General features: G+C 35.9%; 2 protein-coding genes across 2 annotated transcripts in view; one reads left to right on the top strand and one right to left on the bottom strand.

Annotated features, from left to right (window-relative positions):
- Positions 1 to 82: 82 nt before the first annotated feature.
- Positions 83 to 17663, bottom strand: fam149a (family with sequence similarity 149 member A). Its single transcript, XM_048176535.1, has 15 exons — positions 17283 to 17663; positions 11855 to 11947; positions 11594 to 11726; positions 10079 to 10221; positions 8940 to 9068; positions 8013 to 8180; positions 7347 to 7531; positions 6464 to 6600; positions 6272 to 6366; positions 5900 to 6079; positions 4364 to 4487; positions 3603 to 3731; positions 2730 to 2808; positions 2429 to 2578; positions 83 to 496 (listed from the first exon to the last, which is right to left on the bottom strand). Exons 1-15 carry the CDS (start codon positions 17477 to 17479, stop codon positions 420 to 422), a joined length of 2019 nt encoding a protein of 672 aa, XP_048032492.1. The 5' UTR covers positions 17480 to 17663; the 3' UTR covers positions 83 to 419.
- A 4161-nt stretch (positions 17664 to 21824) lies between these two features.
- The window catches only part of sorbs2b (sorbin and SH3 domain containing 2b), a 64806-nt gene continuing 58807 nt past the window's right edge, over positions 21825 to 27823 (top strand). The window contains exon 1 of the mRNA XM_048176861.1: positions 21825 to 22236. The gene's annotated coding sequence lies outside the window, so the exon portion shown is untranslated. The remainder of the gene's footprint in view (positions 22237 to 27823) is intronic.

Below are 27823 nucleotides of genomic sequence, written 5' to 3'. Positions count from 1 at the left end.
ATCAGTATTATCAACCATCGCTGTAAAAGAAATTAACCTGTTGGCCTCAGACATCTGTTTAAGCAGTAAAAACAAATTCATATTAAAATTTACATATGTATTAACCTGCATTAACAAAACATGTTTGGCATTCATTCTTCAAAATTGTAAAAAAGAAAAGAAAAAAAAGAAAACAACAGGGATGCATGAGGTCATTTGTCCTGTTAGCTCCAGATTGTTCTCCAGGTCACTGTGGAAAAACTATCAAGTCCATAAACTGAAGGCACTGCATGTGACAGCTTGTAAGTAGATATGGTGACATTCCATCACAATAAAGTCAAATTATGACAGTGATAGTATATCAGTGCCTATCACCCTGTTGCATTCATAATGTCCGCCCCGTTACTCTCTTTCATTTAATTACAAAATTAACTCCCCTGCTATGGCATGACAGGCTGAAATTTCTTCCTCACATGCAATGGAAACCGGCTCAACTGTTTCCGATGATTCTGGCCACCTGAAAGCAGATTGTATTGGTGATTTATTCAGACTTAAGGAAATATTTTCATTATGTGAACCTCTTCTCTACTAGGACACTGCCTTATTGAAAGTGTTAATTAATCTACAGTGTCCCAAAAGCAAAATAATGTCCATATCTTACAAATAACTCACATACTTTCCTTTTAATTAAAGCCCCTTTGTCATTGCTTATTTTACTGGTTCATTCATTTGTTGATTCTACACAGTGTATGGTGTGAAGACTGAACAGTTAATTGGTTCAGGCTTTAAAGATATATTCTATATTAAATAAACAACCACAAAGGGTAATGGGTTCAAACTACTTGACACTTTAACTTTCAGGAAAAAAAAGGTTCAATGGGGTTCTATATAGAACCCTAGGGTTTTTGACTCAATTTTAAAATGCCCCTATTATGCTTTTTTTGAATATTACCTTTCATGCAGTGTGTATAGCTGTTTGCGAAGGTAAAATGTCTGCAAAGTTTTAAAGATCAAAGTGTACTACAAATAAAGTTATTGTCTCCTGAAAAAAGAATCCATTCTGAAGTGCCAAAACAAGTCATTAGCAATTCCAGTATCACTTCATGCTACATGCCTGTGTAACAATGTAACAAATGCCAGCCTATGGTCTTCACTGGCTACCCCTGAACAACATCTACTTTGACCCACCCTCAAACACTGTAGTTGAAGCTGAGGCCTGAAAGCATTGCCGACATGTTGAGAAGATGCTGTTTTAATGCTGCTAATCCACTTCAAAAGGATGAGGACTTTATTCAGAAAAAAACGATTGATCACTGTGTATCAAGTTTTGAGGAAGCCTCCGGAGCTGAAATTCAGATATGGTAATGGGCATTTCATTTACCACACACACTGTAAGCAGTAGACCAATCACAACAGACTAGGCCATCTGACCAATCAGAACACAGAAGGCTCTCGGAAAGGAAGGATTTAGAGAGACTGATGCTGCGTCCCAATTCACCTACTTCTACTACACCCTAAAAGTATGCACTCTTTTTGTGAACAAAAAGTACATACTTTTGAGTGTGTAGCAAAAGAGTAGACAAGCTTTGGGACCTACTATCACGTCTTCGCTCTCTGTCGCATCCTGTCACCGTAAACCGGCCTGTCAATCATCTTACATCCTCCACCACATTTCATTTAGTTAATTTTTCTACTGTATCGGAGAGAAATGCAGTAGCACGTTGATATGCAGTCGCAGGTCTTTCATGTGGAGAACTCTCCTCATATGCATAATGATGCATTTAAAAGTTAACGGCCATTCGGATCTTTATAAAAGTCCACATTGGTATTGCAGATGAAATATAACATGGATAACATTAAATATTTTCCGTCAGGTTAAACTGATTATTAGTCACTCAAACCTCTCACCGTCGGTCGCGCATATCCGCCATGTTTTGTAGTTTTTTTAACACTTTTTACTCGTGTTTGTAGTTCTAAACTGAATCCTCATCCAAAGTGCAATGGGTTGTGGGCAATATTAGCCTTTATAGTGTGCACGAATCCACACTTTGAAAATCTACTGGAAATAGTAGACCATCCGGGGACTTTTGGCATACTCTTTTCAACATACTATTCCTTGGGACACACTTATTTTAATCTCACATACTATTTAGGATGGATAGTATGGACATTGGGACGCAGGGCATATCTTTGAACAAACCATTTTCAGACTGAAAAATTAGGTGATGTGCAATGTATAATATGAGAAGATTAAAGTGTTTTTTGACCTTGTAGGAGACAAAATTAGGAACCTTTAAAATAGCATAATAGAGGTTCTATATATAGTTCTATATATGAAGCGCCTGTCAAAACCCTTTGAGGTTCTATATAGAACCCTTCCTTCTAAGGGTGTAATTAACTGTGTTACTTTTATATTAGATTAAAAATAATAAGCCAGTACTGCACTGACCAATAGAGCCAAGCAGAGGCATGTTCCCTCCTTCACCATCAGCGCAGGGCAGACGCTTCCTGCTAGGTGTGGAACACTCCAAGAACCCACTAGCTGTGGAGCTGGTGATACCCATACTGAAGCCTGTCACACCCATAGGTGTGCTCTCACCTAAGTAGCATACAGAAAGAAGATTTCATTTTCATTTTACTTTTCTTAAATTACTTATTTTTAAAATTGTAGAAAGAAAAGCCATAGTGTGCTTGTGTTGTCCTTCATGCCAATGGCCAAATCAGGCAACTACTTTGTAAAAGTGACGCACCTTTGACAAGTCCTCGACTTGTCCTCATGTTACAGGCAAAATCCATAGGTGTGAAGGACCTTTTCATAGGGGTGTCGGACTGCAGAACAAAAACATGGCATGAGTTACATCTAACAATAGACTCTGCTGTATTTACCTCCTATTTCAAGCAGTGTTACCAAAGCAGTGTCTGAACCAGGAAAGTATCTATGTCACTTATTGTAGGGTGTGGTGTCATGTTTCTACAAAGTTGTATAGAAATGCAGTTTTGGGATTTGGTTTTGTTCCACATTAAACTGCTGGTTACCTATAGCTATAACTGCCTAACATCTGATACCACAATGACTCCTGACAGCACATGTACGCTGTCAAGACTTCTGTTCAATGTATGCATTGTCATCTGCAATGTATGTGTTTTTTCAGCTGCACTATACTTTTAATATTTGTAAAAACAAATTTTACTCGACTTCTTTTTACAAGAAAATACAATTTCAGTCTTTCTACTTCAACATTTCATGTTTAATTCAATGCATCTCTATCTCTAATTATTTGTATTTAAAAATAATTTCGGTAACACTTTACTATGGGGAACAATTCTCACTTTTAACTAGTTGCTTATTAGCATGCATGTTGGCTGTTTATTAGTACTTATAAAGGACATATTAATGCTTTATTCTGCACGAACATATTCTACATCTCTAAATCTTACCCCAAACTTAAACGCTACAACAACTACCTTACCAACTCTGAATAAGCAGTAAATTAAGGGTTTATTGAGGCATAGTTAATAGTGATTATGTGTTCCCCATACCAGTGTTACCATAATTTTAAAGCAAATCCTAGACCAATTTCCAGTGTAAATACTATACTATGATCATATTTGTAGAGAATTACTCTGAATGTATGAGTAGTATTGGGCCGAGACAGAGACTCCAGCATCAGGGTGGGCTCTCTCAGTGGTGGGAGATTGTTTACTGCATGCATGACATTGGGAGCTCCGCCTCTTAGGATCCTCCCTCTGAGCTAGGAGATATAGAGAAAGATCACAGCTGTGACTCTGAAATCAAACCAAATTAGTGCAGACTGAATAGCCAAACAAAATACACATTTAATTACACAGAACTTTTTGCCATATTCCTTCCAATTAAAATGCAGATATTAGTTTAAGATAGTTTGAAATTTCTGTAAAAGAGCAAAGGGCAACTGTGTTTACTATTTCTAATGTCAACTAGACTATGGAGGCAATAGGCCCCTTTCACCCATTTAAAAAAAAAATGCTGCTATCTCTGTTTACAGAGATCAAAGTCTGCACACTTTTTTCAGGATTAGTTTAATGAACAGAAAGTTCAAAAGAACAGTGATTATTTGAAATATAAATATTTTGCAACATTAAATCTCTTTACTGTCATATTTAACTAGTTTCATGAGTCCATGCTTAATAAAAGTATACATTTTACTCATCCCATACACATAAATGGTAATGTATGTATGTAAAATACCCATATGTTCTTTTCTAGCAAATAAATTAACTATAAATTGCCATTGCAGGCTGGCTGAGTTCAAAAAAATCAAAGGTGGTGATACATGCATGAATCTCTTCAGATATGGAGGATCAATAGTCTGCAGGCCACAGTGACACCGGTGTGGCTTGTTACCTGCATAAGCCTGGATATAGGTGCGTAGTATTCTTGCTCTGGAGACTCAGAGAGTATCTGAGGAAGCCTGTGGTTTTGAACGGCACTCACTGGGGGAGAGGGCAGGCTTTCATTCACAGTGGATCTGCGAGAAACAAACCCAAGAACACATACCAACTCTAATTAGCAATCTGCATGTTTACTCATGCCTGATACCCCTGCAGGAGCTCAAGGCTGTACTTCTATGATTTTTCCAAGTGATGACAAGGTTAAAAGTGTTACAATTAATAAAGTGCAATGCAGCTTGAGGGACCAATTTAACAAGCGCTTTTAAAAAGAGTCTGCATTTCAAAAGAAGATCTCAGCCTGTTATAATGCGACCCCAGTAGACCTTGCATTGAATAATTTGAAGCCATGTATTAAGAAAGAGTTGCATCATGCATAAAGTTGTTGCTGCAACAGAACCTCTCTTATTGCATTTTTTATGTAAAACTTGTGAGGATATAAAAAGGTGCACTTAGAGGTATAGTTCACCCAAAAATGTTCTGAGAAACACAAAAGAAGATATTTTGCTCATGTAATTGCATTAAATGGCGACTGGAGCTTTCAATCTTCAAAAAGGACTATATAGGTAAAATCACCTTAAAATGATCATAAAAGCAGCCCAAATGTCTTGTGCACTATATTCTAAGTGTTCTAAAGCCATTGATAGTTTTTATGATGAAAAGACCTTAATTTATAGACAGTCTTCCCTTCCAGGGAGCTCTGCAACTAGATCCATCAGAGAACCAAATCAGTTTGGTGAACTGTATGAACTGATTCAATTAACTGATTCTGACTCAAAAGAACAATTTTGAACAACTAGGGATGTCAATATTATCAGTGAATAATGACTTTAAAGTTACCATGAAATTAAAATTGACAATTCTTTTTTTTATGAAATATTGCAGTATTTATTATAAATGATTTATCTATGCACATCATTTTTTTAATTCATGTGCCCTTCTTTAATCAAAAGAACTTCTCTTCTCTTCTCTTCTCTTCTCTTCTCTTCTCTTCTCTTCTCTTCTCTTCTCTTCTCTTCTCTTCTCTTCTCTTCTCTTCTCTTCTCTTCTGATGACGTACGTACTGGAGCGAGGACGGGGCAACCTGTCACTCAAATGAGATTGCACCAATAGCAATAGGCAAAATCAAGTCCTGCTCTACATTTTTCTTGTTCGAGAAGACTTTCACTCAGTTATACGTTTCAACAGAGAAGAAAAGACTATCGCAACTTTCGTTTCATGGCAACTTTTCATTCATTTCATTCAATTGCTCACACAAAGTTGTCATATGGCTTCAAAAGTCTTGAAAACTAGTGCAAAATTCAAGCGAACTACTTTTATGATACTTCTGTGATGCTCTTTTTACATTTTTAGAGCTCTCAGTTTATATTCCACAAAAGAAACAAAGTCATAAATGTTTGGAATGACATGATGGTGAGTAAATAGTGACAGAATTGTCATTTTTGGATGAACTATTCCTTTAAACTCCTATAATAATGTATGCAGAGCTTACAGTCTAGTTCCTCGTAAGAGTTGGCTTCCGTTTCCCACAAGGCTGTGGTACATCCGAACCCTGCCACTGAGTCTGGGGAGTCTGCGCTGGGCTGTGGGTTTCTGTATGAGTACACTGGACCCTCTCAGAGTCTGGCTCTTCACACACATCAACACGCTCGGTGCATCATCTGGGTCATATCTTTAGGAGAAGCCAAGACAGATCAAGTTGTAGGTCTTCATTTGTTTTCATATTGATTTATCTGTAGCTAATAAACTTCTAAATTCAGTTCCTTATTAAACAGTCTTCAAAAAAAGAAAAAGCAATAGAAAAACTGTTTTGTTTAGTTTTTGTAGGGTTTGATATGAACTTTCCAAACTCCAAAAGACTTACAAGGCTCTCTCAGTAAATCCCTGATGTCTCTGTTGCAGTGGCTTTGCTTGGATTGTCATAACACCATTTAAATTAATCTTGTAGGCACTTGAGTCCTGATAGAAGAAATAGCAAATTCATAACATGAGAACAAACAGACAGAACCTCAACTTTGCAGCAAAGTGCATGTTTCTCGTAGGTCGTCACCCTTACATTATTGCTGCATGTTGACAGGAATGTGTTTCTGCTACTAGAACCTCTGGAAGACAGGAGGTGAGGTCCTTTAACAGAGATCTGAGGTGAAGGCACTTGACTGGAGCTCTCTAATGTTCTCCTCTCTGTTGCTCCATCTGATGCCAAAAGAACATTAGGAATTGAGGGAAATCTCCCAAAAAATACACTTATCTGCTGGCAAATTAGTTACTGAATTTCATTTTATTACTCCAAATGCCACAGAGTAACACAAACTCACTCAGGGTCAAATACAGTTCATTCTGATGATGCATCAAGAATCTTTTCATTGAGTTTTTATCATTGATCATTATTATTTAAATATTATGATTTTTTAAAACATATTTACCATATCAAAGGGCTCACTCATTTTGATCATGGTTTGAACAAATATATTAAGCAGCACAACTGTTTTCAACATTGTAATAGTAATAAAAAATGTTTCTTGAGCAGCAGATCAGCATATTAGAAGGATTTCTGAAGGATCATGTGACTGAAGGTTGGAGTAATAATGCTGAAAACTCAGCTTTGCCATCACAGGAATAAATTACATTTTAAAATATATTAAAATAGAAAGTAGTTATTTTAAATTGCAATAAAATGTCACTATATTGCTATTTTCCTGTATTTTTGATCAGATAAATGCAGCCTTAGTAAGCTTAAGAGACTTCTTTCAAAAATATTAAAAAAAAAGTCTTTTGGACAGTAGTGTACATACATGGACGAAAAGCAACAAAACTCTACTTTCATTTTCAAGTGGTCTTTATGCATGCAAAAGCTGTGTTCTTTACCCACCCAGGATCTATCAATCACATATGTACTTATAGCTAATTCTGTTTAGTTGGTTTCAGTAATTCAGACACACCAGAGAGTTGTTTCTCCCAGTACTTGTGTAAGAGCTCCTCCAGGAGACCCACCACCTCCCTCCACACGTCATCAAACAGCTCATCTGCAACTGCGTCACGGATGCATGCATGAGGGGATACTGGTGGAACTCCACCCCTGGGGACCACGGATGAAGACTTCCTCTGATCCACCTCCTCATCCTCCCTACAGTCAAAAGAATTACACAAGAGCTACAGGATGCCTTAAAATGGGTGCATACTATTAACAGTCCTTTTATGGTGAATAAAACTGCAGATAACATGATGTAACTAAGATGGATAGCAATTGTAGAATTTAGATGATGAAAAATACTATTTTCGGTTCAATGGAATTCGAGTACTAGGATATTGGCTGTTTATTAGTACTTATAAATCACACTTATTCTGCACAACCATATTCTACAGCTCTTAATCCTACACAATACCTGAACTTAACAACTACCTTTCTAACTATTAATGTAGTAATTAGGAGTTAGTTATTAGTGAGAACTGGACCATAAACTAAAGTGTGACCAAATTTTAATATCATATTTTGGAGCAAATGTTCAATGGCCAAGAATTTAAGGCATGCATACTTTCAAAAATAAACCTACACTGTTGCATTATAATAGAGGGGTATGATAGTATATTAAGTACTTGTGACATACATTTCTTTTCCATCATAAGCTAAAAACTCCTCTATGCTGCCCTCTGCTTCATACACCTCCTCTTCTTCACTGAGGTAGAGTGAATGCTCAGAGGGAGGAGAACTGGAGCTTGGGACAGACTGCTCACACCAAAGACCCGGGGCCAGACTGCGGCCTGCTACATACAGCCTGCAGATAGAAAGAGAGTGAGAGAGCGAGAAAGAGAGAAATGAGGGAGGAAGAAAATTCTTGCCACAGCCAGGCCAGACTGATAAATGCATTGCCGGTGGACATGTTCAGTGCAGTGTCTTCAGAACATATTGCATATTTTTAATCAGGTGAGAGGCCTTATCCTTGAGGGTTGGTTTTATGTGTTATATCAAATGTATAATGTATGATAGGCTTCAGTGCATATTTCAAAACAATAGATAAGTGCAGTCAAGCAAAAAGAAAGAGCTAAGCCCATAAACCAATCAATTGAGTGAGCTCATTAATCAAGAGATAAAGGACCCCAAACATTTTTTGTAAGATAAGACTGACCTTAAAAAGTCCAGGAGTAACTCCAGCGATAAACAAAATACCATGATAATTGTATAATGCCCAAAAAAATTGTTGAAGAGAACTAGATGTATACCTATAGATATAAAAACTTATATATATTTTATTTGAAACCTGCACATGCCCTCAGTCAGACAGACCATCACTTCTCACTGCCCGGAGTGGACAATCAACTATTAATTAGAGCTTCATTTAAATCACAATTTCATTCATTCATTCATTCAGTATTGTATAGTTGAAGCCATAAAATTATCCCTCCTGGTAGCTCTTAAACCGAAAGAACTAAACAACTATAATAATTTTAATTAAACGTTAAATAAAACCCATGTTTTTTTTGTTATTTTAACTCACTGACTCAAAATGTCGATTTCATTTTATTGAGGGGCTTACTCGCTATGGTCTTCCCTCTTGTCCAGGCAGGTGGGTGTGGAGAAGGATAAGGTTCTGGCACTGGACTCTCGTCTACAGATGTACTGAACACCCTCCTGTTTGGGAGGCTCCAACTGGTTTCCTAAAATTCTGTGGTCAAGGATGCAACACAACGAGACAATAACAAGGAGACAGCATTTCTTTCTAAACATTTCAGTTATTTACTTTGTGGAAAGGTATTTTTTATTATAAATGTCGTGTATTTTATTATGAATTTTCATTTGAAAATTGTATTTGAGTAGCACAATAATTTGGTAATAGCGACACCTATAGGTGAACAAAGTGAAGTGTTAGTTTGAACCTGTCATGTGATCTAGCTAGCTGAATATCAGAACCATGAGGAGATGCACATGCACGTGTCTGATAGGAAAGCACATTTGCTTGAAAAATGTCTCCAAATGTCTATTGGATTTCTGATTAGAAGGTGCACATGGTATGTTGTTTGTTTTTTTGGATTTCATCTGTTAATTTAAGTTAATATACTGTGTTAATAGCCTACAATAAGGACTTGGCTAAACTGTGACGTGGACAGAAAACACATTTACACATGTATACATCTAAATGTAATTTTATTTTAAGTTTTCCACAGTGTCAAAATTATGTCAAGATGGTATGATAATGGGGGTTCTGACCTTTTGTGAAAAGGACATTAAACATAAGGCATCAGTTGAAGCATGATTTTTCTGATCAGAAGAAAACGTTCAGGAGCCGTTACAGTATGAAAGTGCTTTTACTAAACACTAATATTGAGTAACTTACATTTTAGAAATAATATTGCTAGTTATTTTTTTCAGTTTTTTTCTGTCCCCTTCCAATGACTCAGTGTTTTGAAGAAATCAGTTGAGCGAATGATTCAGTGACTCATCCATAAAGACACTTTTCACCACATACTCAATGTAGAGAACTGTTGTGGTGCTTAATATCTTTGTGGAAACTGTGATACATTTTTTTCAGTATTATATGATGAATATAATTTGGAATAGAAAGTATTATCTTTAATTTAATTTAGTGAACTTTAAAAATCTAAGTATGCCTATCCCTTTAACCACAGAACAGTCAAATTTCTCTCACAAATCTCTCTTTGCTCAAAGAAGCTGTACCTGAGATGGGGGGTGTGTCCGTTCCACTCCTCACACTCCTCCTGCAGGGACTCTGAGCGGCTGCTGACTCTCCCCTCATACAGCAGCTCATCCACACAGTTAAAGAGCTGACGCACATGCTGAGTATTCGCCCGCTCAAACTCCTGCATGCAAGCCAAACCAAACACTAAAACATTCAATGAACATACAGAGAATCCCACAGCTAGCAGCTAGTGATGCATTTGCAAAAATAACAGTTAGAAACATGCACTAAAAACAGTGAGTGGCTTTAAAATAATAAACAGAAAAATGCCCTGTTGTAGATGTCTCTTAATTATTACATGGTTCATTTTAATACTAATAAATGTGTTGTACGCTATTTTACATTCCAATTCAATTAATGAATTTCAACTGATGTTGAAGTGAACATTTTGTCCTCAACTGATGTAGCAAACAGTATACATAAATCTAATAAGAATTTGAATTTATATATTAATGCTGACAACAATGGAACCACTTGGGAGAGAACTGTCAGGAGACTTATTTCTTAGCACAAAAGAGTTGAAAACATACTAGTGCTAGAATATTATACATTTGTTGAATTAAATCTAGGGTGTACTCATTTCTGCAATCCTTAATTTAAACAAAATTGGCTAATTTACTTATTTTATGGCTATTAATGACATATTTCTCAGTTTTTATTATGTATATGTATTATGTATATGTATGTATTATGTATATATATTATGTATATTTTAGTTTTGCCAACTTTCCATGAATTGTATTAGTGATCATGAAGAAAATACATTTTTGGGGGGTTTACTCATTTATGCTGTGCACTGTGTGTGTGTGTGTATATATATATATATATATATATATATATATATATATATATATATATATATATATATATATATATATATATATATATATGTGTGTGTGTGTGTGTACACATTACAATTTAAAACCATAATTTTAAATTGTAATAATATTTCACAATATTATTATTTTTTCTGTATTTATTTTTAGATAAATGCAGCCTTAATGAGCATAAGAGACTTCGTTCAAAAACAATAATAATGTTTCCAAACTTTTGTAAATATATTATACAAAAATAATAAATAAATAAATAAATATATATATATATATATATATTAACCATAAATGTCATACACATAATATATTTACATAATACAAATAATCCATTTTCAAAAACTATAAATATTAATATTCAGTGTTTTTTTCCCTTTTACATGGACCTCTAGAATAGAATAATAGAATATTAATTCATTCAATTATTTCAACAAGTTAATATTTCAATATTTTTCAATTCAGTAAATTCCCCTGTCATTCCAATTCAAATTCCAATTTAGCTGCTTCTGGAGTGTGGCCAATTCAATTCAAGTTCTCAAGAACAAAAATATCCCCCCAAAAAAAATCTCATTCATTGAATAGGAGTTGATTCTAAAATTCAAAATGTTGACCAACCCTGATGAAAAGGCTAAAAAACATCTGAAAGAAGAACAAAGGCATTACATCATATCTCCAGGAGCAGATGGAGCTGTGCTCTGTGGAGAGACCAGGGCCAGTGCCCGAGCTGCCGGAGCGGGAGGGGAGGTGGCTCACGGGGGTAGTGCCACCGGCAGATGACTGTCCACATGACGAGATACTACCAATGAAGAAATGAAGCATTACTCTAAGGACTCTGTTTTCTATTTTCAAATGTCATTAATATGAAGTAGAGCTGAAACCTTACAATAAATTCTGAATATTCCAAAACAAAAATGATTGTATTACCTGAGGCCTCTGTTTGGGACCCTGCTGACACTTCTGGTGAACGGGGCAGGCACTGCGTTAATGCTTTTGCTAGGTTCGCTGAGCAGCTTTTTCCTAATACATGATATGGGAATAAGAATAAAGATGGGTCCATGCAGTTAATGAAAACGTGTCCTTGTATGTTATGCCTTGTACAGAACGCATGCTGCAGTGATACATTCAGAGGCATTTATGAACTGTAAAACACAATAAGCATCCTTTGGTTAACATGCTAAACTTCATGAAACTATTTTAAAATGGAATCTGCTAATTGTTTTATAATTATTATGCATGCAGCTATTATAACAACATAACAACTACATAACAACATAATTAATCTTTCAGCGGGACTATTTAAAATGAACTAATCAAGGCAAAGAGCTTTTGTTATGAAAAGCATATCCACCTGCAGGTATAAGAGGGTCACATGATGCTGTCGCCTTCAAGCTTTCACTCTTTGTCTCAAACTGCCTCTAATCTATCACACAATTATGTCATGAATAATTTAAACAGTACAAGATCAAAGTACAATATACAGGCATGTTGGAGTGTCACATTTATCACTATGACAACAAGAAGCTTTATCCGTAAATGTTATATAGTAAAATAGAGTCATTTTAAATTTTTTAAACATGCTTATTTTACATTGTTTTATATCATTTAAATATCTCTTTTTTTGTCTCTTAAGATTTGTCATCATTCAGTATCAGTGTTTATTGAGACCTCTGTGAATAAAATGAGTGTTGGTTATAACTGTAACCCAGAAAAAAATTGTTTAAAAAGATTATTAAAACCAAATTACAGCATATGTCAGATAAATGACAACTGTAATGTGATTATTGGAGTTATAACTTAATACATACTTAATACAAGACCTTGTTGATGTAACAAAATTTCAAAATAAAATTCCAATAATGCATAACGTTATGACGAGTTGTGATTGTTCCCTCAAAAAACCTTTCAAAAATGCTAGAACTTACCCAATTACAATGAGTCCAGCATGTCTGTCATGGCACGCTGCCCTGTAGCTGTCTGGGTAGTGAGAGAGCACAAGAGGTAGGGTGGCCAAAGATGAGGCCCACCCAAAGCCCAGTGTACTGTGCATGGGTAAATTACTCCTATCAGTGGTACCCAACCAAATAGTTTAAAGAACAGACAGCAACATTCACACTTTCAGATCAGCCATGAGAAATGACTTCTTGTTTCCCCTGCAGGTCAACACGAGTTTCCTTCTCTTCCTCTCGCCCAGAGGTGCCTCTGATCTGTTCCTTCAGCTCCATCAAGGGAGTGTTTGGACACGCTACAGTAGCACAGCACAGGTGCATGAAAGTCCCCACCCTCCCCTGCATGACTCACAGGTGTACACACCTTACCATCCATCCCAGAGGAGCTTTTTCCCTAAGATTTTTTCCATCCTGGAGTATAATCATGAAACTCTTAAATAGAAAATGTTTCTAGGAATAAGACATCTAAGATGACATTTTAATATATATGGTGTATATTTATATATACACCGATCAGCCATAACATTATGACCACTGACAGGTAAAGTGAATAACACTGATTATCTCTTCATCACGGCACCTGTTAGTGGGTGGGATATATTAGGCATCGAGTAAACATTTTGTCCTCAAAGTTGATGTGTTAGAAGCAGGAAAAATGGGCAAGCACAAGGATTTGAGCGAGTTTGACCAGGGACAAATTGTGATGGCTAGACGACTGGGTCAGAGCATCTCCAAAACTGCAGCTCTTGTGGGGTGTTCCCGGTCTGCCGTGGTCAGTATCTATCAAAAGCGGTCCAAGGAAGGAACAGTGGTGAACCAGAGACCGGATCATGGGTGGCCAAGGCTCATTGATGCACGTGGAGAGCGAAGGCTGGCCCGTGTGGTCCGATCCAACAGACGAGCTACTGTAGCTCAAATTGCTCAAGAAGTTAATGCTGGTTCTGACAGAAAGGTGTCAGGAGTCATCTGTGATGCTTTGGGCAACGTTCTGCTGGGAAACCTTGGGTCCTGCCATCCATATGGATGTTACTTTGACAAGTACCACCTATCTAAGCATTGTTGCAGACCATGTACAGCCTTTCATTGAAACAGTATTCCCAAGTGGCTGTGGCCTCTTTCAGCAGGATAATGCACCCTGCCACAAAGTAAAAATAGTTCAGGAATGGTTTGAGGAGCACAGCGAGTTTGAGGTGTTGACTTGGCCTGACACACAGTAAAATCCCTAAAGTTAAATCAACTCTGCTCAGAGTACATATGGTCCCTCTCTAAATAGTGTTAAAGTAACACTGAAGCAGATTTAAAATTAATGAGATAATTAAGCAATTAATAAGGCTGTGACTGAAGTCAGTTGTAGTTCTTGTGTTTCACTTTTCTTCAGTGATTCTACTTGTTAACAGCAGGTGTTCATCACTAATGCACAATCATCACTTAAATAATTGCTTAATTAACTTTAACATTAACTTTAACTCAGCTTTAGTGTTATTTTAACACTATTTAGAGAGGGACCATATGTAATCTGAGCAGAGTTGATTTAACTCTGGAGATTTTGCTGTGCATGAAAGAGAAGAGATTGTTGAATGAAGTCGTAATTTTTGTTTTGTTTTTGCGCACCAAAAGTATTCTTGTTGCTTCATAAAATTAAGGTTGAACCACTGCAGTCACGTTGACTGTTTTAACGATGTCTTGGATTTTATCAAAAAAATATAATATTTGTGTTCCGAAAATGAACAAAGTTTCTGAAGGGTTTGGAACAACATGATGGTGACATGACAGAATTTTCATTTTTGGGTGAACTAACCCTTTAATACAATCGACAGAAATAAAAAGCTAACCTTAGGCTATGAGCGAACTACACCACGTTAGTCCACCACCAAGCGTCCAACAACTCTTTCAGTCTTTGTTCAAAAACGAGTTAGAATAGTTGGCAAGAGCACGATTATAAGCACAAGGTGGCTGTGAAAGAGAATTAGTGCATAGATGAATTTACCTGTTCGGTGTGATGAAGTTTAATAATGTAGTCCCATTTAGCAACTGCCTTTTTTAAAGACACGTAAAAGATTCAAAAAACCCAGAGTGGGGTATTACTGGTGCTTTATGTTGTAAAATAAAATGTGAAAATATCTTAAGCTTGTGTTCACCACACACCTTATTTCACCAAAATCCCAAAAACAAACAAACAAACAAACAAGAAAACACTGACTTTGGGACGATGGAACCGAAAGTGTTAAAATGCTAACTTGTTACTGGGTTTTGGCCTACAAAAATGTCATTGTATTTACTATTTATACCATCCTATATATACACAATTTAGCAAAGTGGTTTTAGACATCACATGTCCCTTTCCAAAAAGCATTTTATGTCAATAATCACTTGATATCTCTCTTAAACGTTAATAGATAAAGACAACAACAAGAGCACTCTGTGCACACAGGAGCACAAACCGACACCACATGCAGCTACAGAAGAAGTAGCGCAGAGAAAGGGGAAAACTAATTAGCAGCGGGTGAAGGCTTCAACGGTTGGCAGGGGTCAACGAGGAAGCCCAGCTTCAGTAGCGGCTCAGGTTTCTCTCACAGAGCAAACAGCAAATAATTTCAGCAGGTTGCCCGCCAGAGCCTAATGAAACATGCATGACCAGCATGGCAGCAGAAAGCCTCAGATGAGTGACATGGATTCTTTCTCTTGTCTGCCTTTTAGCAGCAAGCACAACGGGACAGTGATTTCACTCAGTACAAGCCTGTCAAATTTTACACCATTCCAAAGTTCAGACACAACATCAAACCTCACTTGTCAAATATGTATAAAACAATTATTTTGCAAAACAGAACATCAAAGTATTATATAAATATTTAGGCTGAGTGCATACATGATTTTTAATGTTATACTATTTGTTTACTTATTTTGGAAAGAAATTAGAAATCTATGGTATTTGTTGCTCAAAAAATATTGCACAACAACAGTTTGAACTGATTTTGATTTTTCATGTTCAGGAATTAAAACTGGACCACAAGTTGTCACTTGTTGCATTTATGATGGTATACAGAAGTCAGCACAAGGGATATTGGCATCTCAAGAACTACACTGATCAAACAAAAAACAAATAATAAATAAATTGTAGAATATTAATCATAATATTTCAAACACATACATAAATAATTGTATGTGCTGTAGGGAAATGTATATCTTGAAGAGTGAAGTGTAATAAAACAAATAGTGATCTTTAACCATATTCTGTAAGGACCACTATATTCAAAAGCCGCATTTCCACCGCAAGAACTTTCCCCAGAAACTATGGATGTTAGTACTCGGTGTGTTTCAACTGCAGGGACCAGGGTCTAAATCAAGATCTGGGTAAAAATTTCCAAAGGTAGTACTTTGTCAAAGTTCGCAAACTTTTGCGGGTGGGACTTGGGTGCTGAATATGCTGATTGGTTGAGTTCATGCAGCATTTTGATTGGTTGACTCCACCAGCATTTTACTTCAACCACCATTTGCTGCGATGCATGCATTAAGAGTTGTTTGCTATTCGAATCAACTACTGAGTTAAAAAAATACGCTTAAATGTGAATGAGTCTGATTTGAAGGGGTTAGGTACATCAGAGGCCAAGTCCTGTCTGGACGAGAGGAGCTGGGGATGGAGGAGGGTAATTAGCTCCTGAGCAACACGATAAAGCTGCTGATAATACTGAAAGGAATTTATATATTAAGATAGGCATTGTATTCCTATAGGTAGATGTGGATCAGCTGAGTCAGCTGAAGCGAGCTTGACTAATGTGACCTGCCAGAACTAACGCTTGATATTAGCTATATAAAAACAGTAAATCTATTCTGAAACTCTTCTTAATCACAACAATGCTCAGTTTCACTCACTGAACAATCCCCAAGCCCTTGTATAATTCCATTCCACATTTATTCAGAAAACACAGTGTCTGTTTATAAAACTGCATTTAAGGAAAGCTATACACATTTGCCCCATCAATTTTCAAAGATCAGCTCTAGTGAGGGATTTCAGTCGTAACTAAATGCTGGTGTAGATCGAGCAATTAGATATGCTCGTGCCAGAGGAAAGACTATACCCTGATTCTCTGACATTAGTCTTGTATTAATTAGTTATCAAGTAGTGAGCACAATTCAATTAAATATTAAAGGTCTTGCCATGAAAGAACACCGTTTTGACTGTGTTTTAAGTTTTAATTTATTAGCTATACAGCAGCACTAAAAAACAGCGTTGCAACTTAAGTAGCTAGTTGTGTAGCTTAGCTAGACATAACTTTTTCCTTGCTTAAATAGACAGAACACCCCAAGACACCTGAATAGCACGGAAATTCTAAATATTATTCTCAAAGAATCTAACGTTACAGGTCATTGTTCTAAAACTTGAATAAATGTTTGGAGAAGGAACTTACTTCAAGCTGTCATCACTCTCTCGGACCGGACTCATATTGTCCTGAGCACTTCTTGTCCTCTTCCATTGAAGTGTTCGCTCCGAGTCTAGAGGGGGCTTGTCGAAACCACAGCGGTAAATTCTGTCAGGAAAGCCATGCTGGAACTTTGGGCCGGTAGAGCCGCCGCTTGGCTCGATGCGCTCCACGGTCACCTGCATTAATGAACGTGACTGACAGCTTCCCCGCGCTGACAACGAGAGCGACGCTCCGCGTAGGTTACAGACAAAGCAGGTGACAAGCTGTCACTCACCGAACGTGACGCTGTTACTATATGCCAGTAACATATCTTACTTTTGGGGAGGCTAATTAAGACTTCCACCCCGCAACAAAAGACAAAACTGAGGGTTACTCTTAAGTGAGTAGCTCTTTTTACATACACGTCTTAAAGGGATAGTTCACCCAAAAATGAAAATTCTGTCATCATTTACTCACCCTCAAGTTGTTCCAGACCTGTAAAAATGTCTTTGTTCTGTTGAACACAAAGAAAGATATTTTGAATAAAGTTTGTAACTAGACTGCTTTTGGGGCACCATTGACTTCCATAGTAGGAAACAAATACTATGGAAGTCAGTGGTGCCCCAAAACTGTTCAGTTTCCCACATTCTTTAAAATATCTTCCTTTGTGTTCAACATGACAAAAAAATGTATACAGGTTTTGAACAACCTGAGGGTGAGTAAATGATGACAGAATTTTCATTTTTGGGTGAACTACCCCTTTAAAACAATGTTAGACTAATCACAAAGATTACAAGTTAAAGGTGCAAAATTGAAGAACAAAACATCATCAATACTGTGTGTAATAATTATTTAACAGTGTTTTTGTCACGGTTAAAGGGTTAGTTCACCCAAAAATGAAAATTCTGTCATTTATTACTCACCCTCATGCCGTTCCACACCCGTAAGACCTTCGTTAATCTTCGGAACACAAATTAAGATATTTTAGTTGAAATCCGATGGCTCCGTGAGGCCTCCATAGGGAGCAATGACACTTCCTCTCTCAAGATCCATTAATGTACTAAAAACATATTTAAATCAGTTCATGTGAGTACAGTGGTTCAATATTAATATTATAAAGCGACGAGAATATTTTTGGTGCTCCAAAAAAAATAAAAAAAATAACGACTTATAAAGTGATGGCCGATTTCAAAACACTGCTTCAGGAAGCATCGGAGCATTATGAATCAGCGTGTTGAATCAGTTGTTCGGAACGCCAAAGTCATGTGATTTCAGCCGTTGGCTGTTTGACACGTGATCCAAATCATGATTCGATACACTGATTCATTATGCTCCGAAGCTTCATGCAGCAGTGTTTTGAAATCGGCCATCACTATATAAGTCGTTATTTTGTTTGTTTTGGTGCACCAAAAAATTCTCGTCGCTTTATAATATTAATATTGAACCACTGTACTCACATGAACCGATTTAAATATGTTTTTAGTACATTAATGGATCTTGAGAGAGGAAATATCATTGCTCCCTATGCAGGCCTCACGGAGCCATCGGGTTTCAACTAAAATACCTTCATTTGTGTTCCGAAGATTAACAAAGGTCTTATGGGTGTGAAACGACAAGAGGGTAAGTAATAAATGACAGAATTTTCATTTTTGGGTGAACTAACCCTTTAAGCCAGATCAAAATAAAATAGGCCTATAGGCTAAAACCAATTTAAGCTCTAACCTACACTGTAAAATGAAGGAAATGTGTACTAATAATTCTAAAAATAGTTATTTAATATTCTTTAAATATATTTTTATAATCCCAAAATCTCAATAATAAACAAAAGATGCAAAATAAACTGAAACACATCATGAATTCTATCACCTAGGTGTAATTTATGCATAAAACACTAGATGGAGCCATAGAACAGCAGATGCCAGTGTTACCATAGGTTTGCTCTTAGCATTAGAAGGGCTACTCACATGCTTTTCCCCCTCAGAATTTTTCAACGTTTTCAATATTATCATTATTATTACAAAAAAAAATGTTTCAACGTGTTTTCAATAGCACAAGAGGCCAATTACTCATTAAAGTCAAAGAATTGGGCAGAGGCCCTTTCAAAGAGCTGGCTATTTAGGTAGGTTAAAATGCTGCAGGACCTCCTGGGATTTGCTTCAGTAGACTTCTGTAAATTGCCCTTGAGAAAAGGGGACATGTCCTTATAAATGAAAAGCTATTTATAGAGATATGTACTGTATACTGTATAAAACCTATAGAAGGGGCGATAGTCCATATTTTCTGCTATAGTAGGCTAATTGAAAGCTTAGGGACAAGACATTGAAGTAGCCTAACATGAGGGATAAGAACAATAATAATGGACAGAACATCAGTGAATTAAAACTATTATGACTGTTGTTTGTTTCTCTGGAGAAAAAACAATGACAGCTTTTTTAAAACACTGATCCGCGGCGTCAATTCCTTTGAGGGTCAACACTGAGCCCATGTGCTTATGGTGCTTCAGTGGCAAGTTTATTTATGAAAAGTGCATATTAATAGCGCAAGAGGATACTGTGTGGTCAGGGTCATCAGGTCGGGGGCTGTGAATCCTAGGAGGTGGAGAGATGAATAGCTGGCGTCGTCTTGGGAGGGCTAGCGATGAGAGGTACTGAAAGGTCATGTTGAAAGTGATACACCCATAATTCAAGCCCCCCGGTCACCCTCCAATCACACTGTCCCCTCCCTTAAGGTGCCGCCAGTCCTAGCCTTACGTCTTTGTTAAGACTTTTCAGTAGCCAGAGGAGGAATGTCTAGAGAGTCCGCTCAGACTCGACAGATTCACTTTCCATCTTTAAATGTTTTGGTACTGCTGACAGAAATAGCTAGGTTTGCTTGTGAAAGACATGGTTTCAAATGGATTGAATGTTCTCAACATGTTTCAAAGTAGTTTTACCATGTATTGTAAGGTAATAAACATAATCTAGAAATATTATAATAAAAAAGCTTCTATATTACATACAGTGCAAAATTTTGAGGTCAATAAGGATTTAGCAATGATGCACTAAATCAAAAGTTACAGTAAAGGCTTTTACATTGTTATTTCAAATAAATGCTGTTCTTCTAAATGAATCCTGAAATAAATGTATCATGCGTTCCACAAAAATATGAACCAGCACAACTGTTAATAATAATAAATATAATAAGAAGAAATGTTTCTTGGGCAGCACATCATCATATTAGAATGATTTCTGAAGGATCATGTGACACTGAAGACTGGAGTAATGATGCTGAAAATACAGCTTTGCCATCACAGGAATTAATTACATTTAAAATATAAAATATATATTTATATTTTATATTAACATATAAAATATATCCAAATATAAAACATTTTAAATTGTAATAATATTCACAATATTACTGTTTTACTTTTACATAAAAAATCTTACCAACCCCAAACCAGTTTTAGATTAAAAAGAAATAAAATGTGGCTTTTTATTAATAATTTACTGAATTATAATAACTTTCTTTGAACGTGAAATTCACACGAGGGTTCTTTAAAATACTTAATCTAGAAATATTGGGTTATATTTGATTTACAATAAGGTCTCATGGTAACACTTTATTTTTCAATGTCATTGTTACATATGTTTCATGCAGTAACTAATAACTATAAATATATATTACATGCAACTAACCCCAAACCAAACCAAACCCTTATCCTAACCTTATAGTAAGTACATGTAGTTACTTAATATTATTCAGTGCTTAAATGTATAATTACAGTGTAACCCTTTATTTTAAGGTCCTTGTTACAGCGTAATTATACAATTAAGTATTGAGTAATATTAATTAACAACTACTTATATAGGGTTAGGAGTAGGGTTTGCTTTAGTCTTAGTTGCTTGTAATTATGTATAATTTACTGTTATTACTGTAGCAAGTACATGTAATGTGTAACAAAGACCAAATATTGTACATATTACTAATATAGATAACATGTAAATTATCACTTGCAGGTTTTTTCATGGTCTGATTAGTAGGCTAAAGGATTTCTAAAATAATTTGTCTAAAATTCTAGGTCATAGGAACTAGAATCCTTCTGAGAATTTATTCAGCTGTTGTTTCCCTTTTCCTTCCCTTCTTTCCATATTATCTACTATAATAAATAACTACTGTATAACATTTCCAGGTTTTAACATATTTCAGTTAAACAAGTACGTAAGCTACCAAACATTGTGCGAATCACCTCATCTAGGTCTTTGAAACAAAAATAAACTGCACCAGAAATAACCTTGCAAGATAATAGAGCAGATATTTATGCAAAAAGTGTCTGAAGCAAAGGCAGGGTAAAATGGATTACTGCCACCCGTAGCCACTGAGCAGCTCACTACCAGCACTAATAACCTGTCCCCATATATTCAGTCATTCCCATCTGCTTTGATTTAATACCTATTACCCGGCCTCCTCCATAGCCTCTGAGCTCTGATTGGTCCACTTACGTGCTAAGCCCAGGCAGCTTATAGTATTTGTAAAACGTGAGACACAAAGAACGTTTGTTCCCTTGCTGGAAGCTGTGTGCGTGTTTACTTGGAGCGGCCCTGGCTGAGGATGTAACTCAGGTCTATGTAAACCCATACAGTAGCTTTCAGAGCAGGTTCATCACCTCAGAGGGTCTCATCCTGTGCAAAACATCAGCAGTGGAAGGTTAAACACAAAGAGGGGCAGTCTTGCAGCTGAGAGGGGAAAAAGAGATTTGGACTGGATAGCAGGCACTTAGGAAGAGGACCTGGAGTCTGGAACGGAACAAGAACTGACTGACATACGTGTTTTGGATAACAGCTAGGGATGATATGATCTCTCATGTGGAGGACACAGAGGCCAATGAGCTTTTCAATGAGCTTGTGATCCTGTCTGTGAAAGAACCAAGAAACACATCCAACACCACTGCCATGCAAAGCCAGGATGCCTTCATTTAAAGGTAATGTGCTTTTTGCTCTTTTTATTTATTTATATTAAACAGGGGAGAAACAAGAATGAATGTTATATATGACTTTAGAAGCTTTAGCTTTGAATCTATGTATAAACATTTATGTACAAGAGTTTGTTTAATGACACAAAGTTGCCACTAGTTCATAGGGACAGATTCTTTATTAAAGTAATACTTAAGAGTTTTATCATTTATCCATTTTCCCGCTCAGCTTCAAGCTCTTTAAATAGCTTATGAGCCTTGTTGCCTTCTGGAAAGACAAGCTATGACATAGAACACTGATGTTTAATCCATGTTTTGGGTAAACGCCATAATACAGTACATTACATAACATCATGTATCCTCTAGGCATCTTTTTTTGTCTTAATTTTATGCTTTTTGATACATTGTTATTCATTTCTTTGGAACCAATGATTGATAAACTGAACAGAAGTTTATGAAAAATTAGCATGTGCATTAGTCCATGCAGTAAGTTACTCTGGCAACTAAGACACATCTTTGTGTTGAACATTGAGGAGGTGACAAAGTCAGACAACCTTCATTTATGTTTCTAAGACTGTGACACTCAGTTGAGCCGGCTTTTAGCCCCTAAAACCAGACTACACTTCTGGTGCCAAGACCCTGTCACTAACAGTCAACCAGAAGTATCTAACTAACTATCTTAGATAGTGTATTCTGTATTCTACATAGTAGAGTGTATTCTACATAGCATTCCTCTAATAACAAGTATGACGTGCTGGTTGAGCACAGACCTGTTAGTACACAGGTTTTATTTGGTTCACATTCAAAATAAGACTTAACTTGACTGAGGAGCAGTCCAATAACATGATTAATCAGACCCGCTGTGCTGATTAACCTTTATATAACACCCATCCTGACACCAAAAGTCTGAGACCATGCACTGTAAACCCGAACAGTACTACTAACTTATAAAGATTGAGTACAAAGTCTGTTAAATCATTGATGCAACTTAAAACAATTACATTTTCTGAATGAGGAGTTTAGTTTTATTTTTGTGTAGCTCAACATTTTTGAGTAAACCCTAAATACCTTAACACTCCAATTATTTTTAAGTTTACTGAGCGACATGACATCACATTGTTTCTCTAACTGACGTTATTAGAAGAATCCGTTCAACATTGCAGCAGATTTCAAGTTCCCAGCATGCTTTGCGGCACAATGCGTAAGTAGAATAAATGTTATAATTGCACAAGATTAATAAAGAGTGAAGAATAGTGCCCACTGGTTAGGTTGAGAATGGGCTGCGAAACTTTAAGTCTATATACTGTATGTCGGTTAACAGCAAGTAAATAGATTATTTAATGGTTAAATTAATGTATGCTAGTGTGCTGTTGCTAACTAACACTTAACCATAAAGATTATATGTATTCAATATTTCAATTAAATTGTAATTAGCAAGTTTGTGTATTACAAAATACATTTTTTAAGTTCTACTAAAATATTTTTTTGAGTATTCTGAACTTATCAGGTTTTATAGTGTGGTGAAAATCAGATTTTTCTTAAACCTGGAAATAAACAGAAAGTTTAAAAATATTAAAATATTTACAACTAAGAATGTTTATGATGTAAAACGAGTAAGAATTATTTAACATTCTCAATATCCCCTTCTCTACCTTGAGTAATACCTGTTGTTAGCACTCACTTATATCATTACCAGCACTTCACACTGACTCTATGTGTGAGAGGCTCATGTTTTGCAATTATTAACAGGAATAGACAAAAAAATGATTATTAATATACAGTACAGTCCAAAAGTTTGGAACCACTAAGATTTTAATGTTTTTAAAAGAAGTTTCGTCTGCTCACCAAGGCTACATTTATTTAATTAAAAATACAGTAAAAAACAGTAATATTGTGAAATATTATTACAATTTAAAATAACTGTTTTCTATTTGAATATATTTTACAAAGTAATTTATTCCTGTGATGCAAAGCTGAATTTTCAGCATCATTACTCCAGTCTTCAGTGTCACATGATCCTTCAGAAATCATTCTAATATGCTGATCTGCTGCTCAAGAAACATTTAATGTGTACAATTGTACAAAATATTTGTGTACAATATTTTTTTTCAGGATTATTTGATGAATAGAAAGTTCAAAAGAACAGTGTTTATCTGAAATCTAATCTTTTGTAACATTATAAATGTCTTTACTGCCACTTTTGATTGATTTAATGCATCCTTGCTGAATAAAAGTATTCATTTCTTTAATTTCTTTTCAAAAAAATAAAAATAAAAATTCTTACTGACCCCAAACTTTTGAACGGTAGTGTATAATGCTACAGAAGCTTTGTATTTCAGATAAATGCTGTTCTTTTGAACTTTCTATTCATCAAGGAATCCTGAAAAAAAAGTACACAACTGTTTTCAACATTGAAAATAATCATAAATGTTTATTGTGCAGCAGATCAGCATATTAGAATGATTTCTGAAGGATCATGTGACACTGAAGACTGGAGTAACGATGTTGAAAATTCAGCTTTGCATCACAGGAATAAATTACTTTGTCAAATATATTTAAATAGTACACAGTTATTTTAAATTGTAATAATATTTCACAATATTACTGTTTTTTACTGTATTTTTAATTAAATAAATGTAGCCTTGGTGAGCAGACGAAACTTCTTTTAAAAACATTAAAAATCTTAGTGGTTCCAAACTTTTGGACTGTACTGTATAATCATTTTTTTGGTGTATTCCTGTTATAATATATAATAATCATATAATCAGTTTGTTTATTTTTTATATATAATTTATAAAACTTTTTTATTTACTTTTTACTTATAACTTTTTTTTGTGAAAATGTACTATAAAGACAGATACAACTCACTCGTATGTGCAGCAGCAACGTGTCAGTGAAACCAAAGAACCTCACGGTATTCCGTTACAGGAGATTTCACTGGTTTTAGTTTCCTGTGAACTCCAGGCCGTGATGGGGTTTGTATGTATTGTATATAGGTGTGTAGGCAGGTATGACCTGCTTTTCCCAGCCTGTGGCTCCAGACTAGTCCTTCACCTCTCTTGAGTCATTGTGTTAGGCCAATTACACAAGATTCCAATTACAGCCAGAGTGGGTGTGTGAGCAGGGCAACAAAGAGAGAGCAACATGGAAGCCTCTGTAAAGTGGACAGAGAACACTCTGTCCGCAGGTAAAACAATCCTTTTGGGGCTCCCGCAGCAATCACAGGGCTAACAGAGCTCTGTTGCAGGGGGAAGGGGGTAATTTCTTACACCCTGATGAGGGGATCTTTATTCACTATACTGTCTGAAGAACAATTGAAGAATGTCTGTTGATAAGCCGGTGTCAGTAGCTTGTAAAATAAGTTTTTACTCAGTTATTTAACATTCAGATCATGTTTGTGAGGGTTATCCTCATGAGGAAGATTCACAAAGAAATACAAGATGGATTCGAAATTCCTAATGCATCCTCTGGGAATTTTTTTGGAATTTTTTTTTTTTGTCACTAGCACAAGATCTTGTTATGCCACACCTATAGGCTACTGTGTGGGGTAATTTATGTGTTATTTGGATGACACTGCTGTTATTAAATAGATTTTTTAATCATCCACTGACAAGATAGCCTACAATGCAGACACATAATAGCGTTTTTATAGCCGTGAGGTTATTAGATTCAGCCCCCAACGTAGGATAAAAATGTAGAGTCAGCAGGCCGTTATCACAAAATAAACCACTAAAGGGTTATCAGAGATATCAGAGACACTCACTCTGATACTGTACAAACCTGAAGGGGTTTCTTTTGCAAAAACTACCTGCTGACTGCACTATCCAACTCAAATAAGTCAACGTTATCCAACTTTATATGATATGGATATGAAATATTAATTTCAATAAAAAATTATTGTGCAAAGAGACTATAGAGCGATATAAAAAAAAATTGTGTTGCTCTTTGTAGGAAACAGATCAGTTTTGGAATGTCTTTTACACATAATGTACCAGAAGGGGGCAATGTGAGTTCCCTCAAAATCCCAGTTGTATGTTTCTGTCCTAAGGGCATAAATGGAATAGATGAGATGTCCATTTATCTCTGCTCTCAGTTCCTCTCTGAAATAGCTATTAGTGGATCACATTCAACCAGGCTAATTTTGTCATAAATTAGTTCTGTGCGCATCCAAAATTCAGTCTTTGCAGCAACATATTTTTGTAATATTGTACCTCAGAGCATGTAGGGGTAACATGGGGGAAGATGCCCCCTTGATAATAATTGAATAACCGATGACAGAGAAAGCAAAATCCCAGTAAAAGAGATTTATTTGAAAGGTAAAATTATTCTATGACTTATATACAGGCATATAAATATTTACATTTGATTTGCACATATTTTAATTGAAGATCATATTAGAAACATTGTGAAATAAAATTGAATAATTTGACTCAGTTAACCTATAGGTTTTAATGAAAGCGAACATGTCTGAAATGTACGTATAATTCATGGAAATACTGAATAATGACCCCATTAATTACAATAATTATTACATTTTAACACTAGTAACAACATGCCATCTTACCCCAAGGGTCTAATTTGATCTTTTTAATTCCAAATTAAAACATTGTGTCCAGAAATCCCTCATTAACAAATAGATATAGAAACAGATAAAACTTTGATATTCTACATAATACAATGTCATAGATCACGATTTTCCAGAGACACAAAATTAGACCAATTAACCTCAAAACTGGTTCGGCTGACTAAATCTCACAAATGTTGATATTCAGATGAAATTACAAAATTAAAAATAGCATAGCCTGAGATGAGATTTTATGCCATGGTCTATGGCCAGGAGAAAAAATTAAGGTGGGGGTCATCTTGCCACATGTTTCTATAATATAATACAATTTTGAGGTGCCCTATATTTAGGGGGCAGTTGTGGCCTAATGGTTATGAGTCAGACTGGTAACCCGAAAGTTGCGTCAGGTTTGATTCCCAAAACTGACAGGAAATGACTGAGGTAGCCTTGAGCAAGGCACCTATAACCCCCACAGCAAAAATGGTCCACGGTTTGCAGTTTGTGTTCACTTCTCCTAAAGTGTGTGCACCAATTTGGATGAGTTAAATTCCGAGTATGGGTTACCATACTTGGCCATTTCTCCACCAGCTGCTTATAAACCCTTAAAAATGAAATCAAACATTTCCATGTGAAAAAGATTAACACAAGTGGAATGTCAGCAATCCTTAAAGAGCTGAATAAAGCCATTGAGCCAGTTACTGTGCTTTGAAATGACTGTGAAATGGTACATATGGTGTACTGAGAAAGAAGTCAAAACTTTAAGGATATTTCATTTTAGGTTAGCAAGGTATATCAGTGTATTGAAAGAAAGTATGTCGGGGGTATATATCAGATATATTGATATATTGAAAGAAATCAGTGAGATTAATTATTTAGAGCTGCACTAATCAGCTGGCAGTATAAGCACTTATTCTTAGGTTTAATCAAAATTATGCTATCTGAAATGCAGCGTTAACGATTATCTTCCCTTAGTTTTTCTATCAGGCCCTGTCTGGTCTCTTGAAGGTGACAAAGTGCAAAGCGTAGTGGTAG

This window comes from Megalobrama amblycephala, linkage group LG23, assembly GCF_018812025.1.
Source record: "Megalobrama amblycephala isolate DHTTF-2021 linkage group LG23, ASM1881202v1, whole genome shotgun sequence".
NCBI lineage: Eukaryota > Metazoa > Chordata > Actinopteri > Cypriniformes > Xenocyprididae > Megalobrama > Megalobrama amblycephala.
The sequence above is the reverse complement of the archived record's forward strand: the minus strand, read 5'-3'. Positions and strand labels throughout refer to the sequence as shown.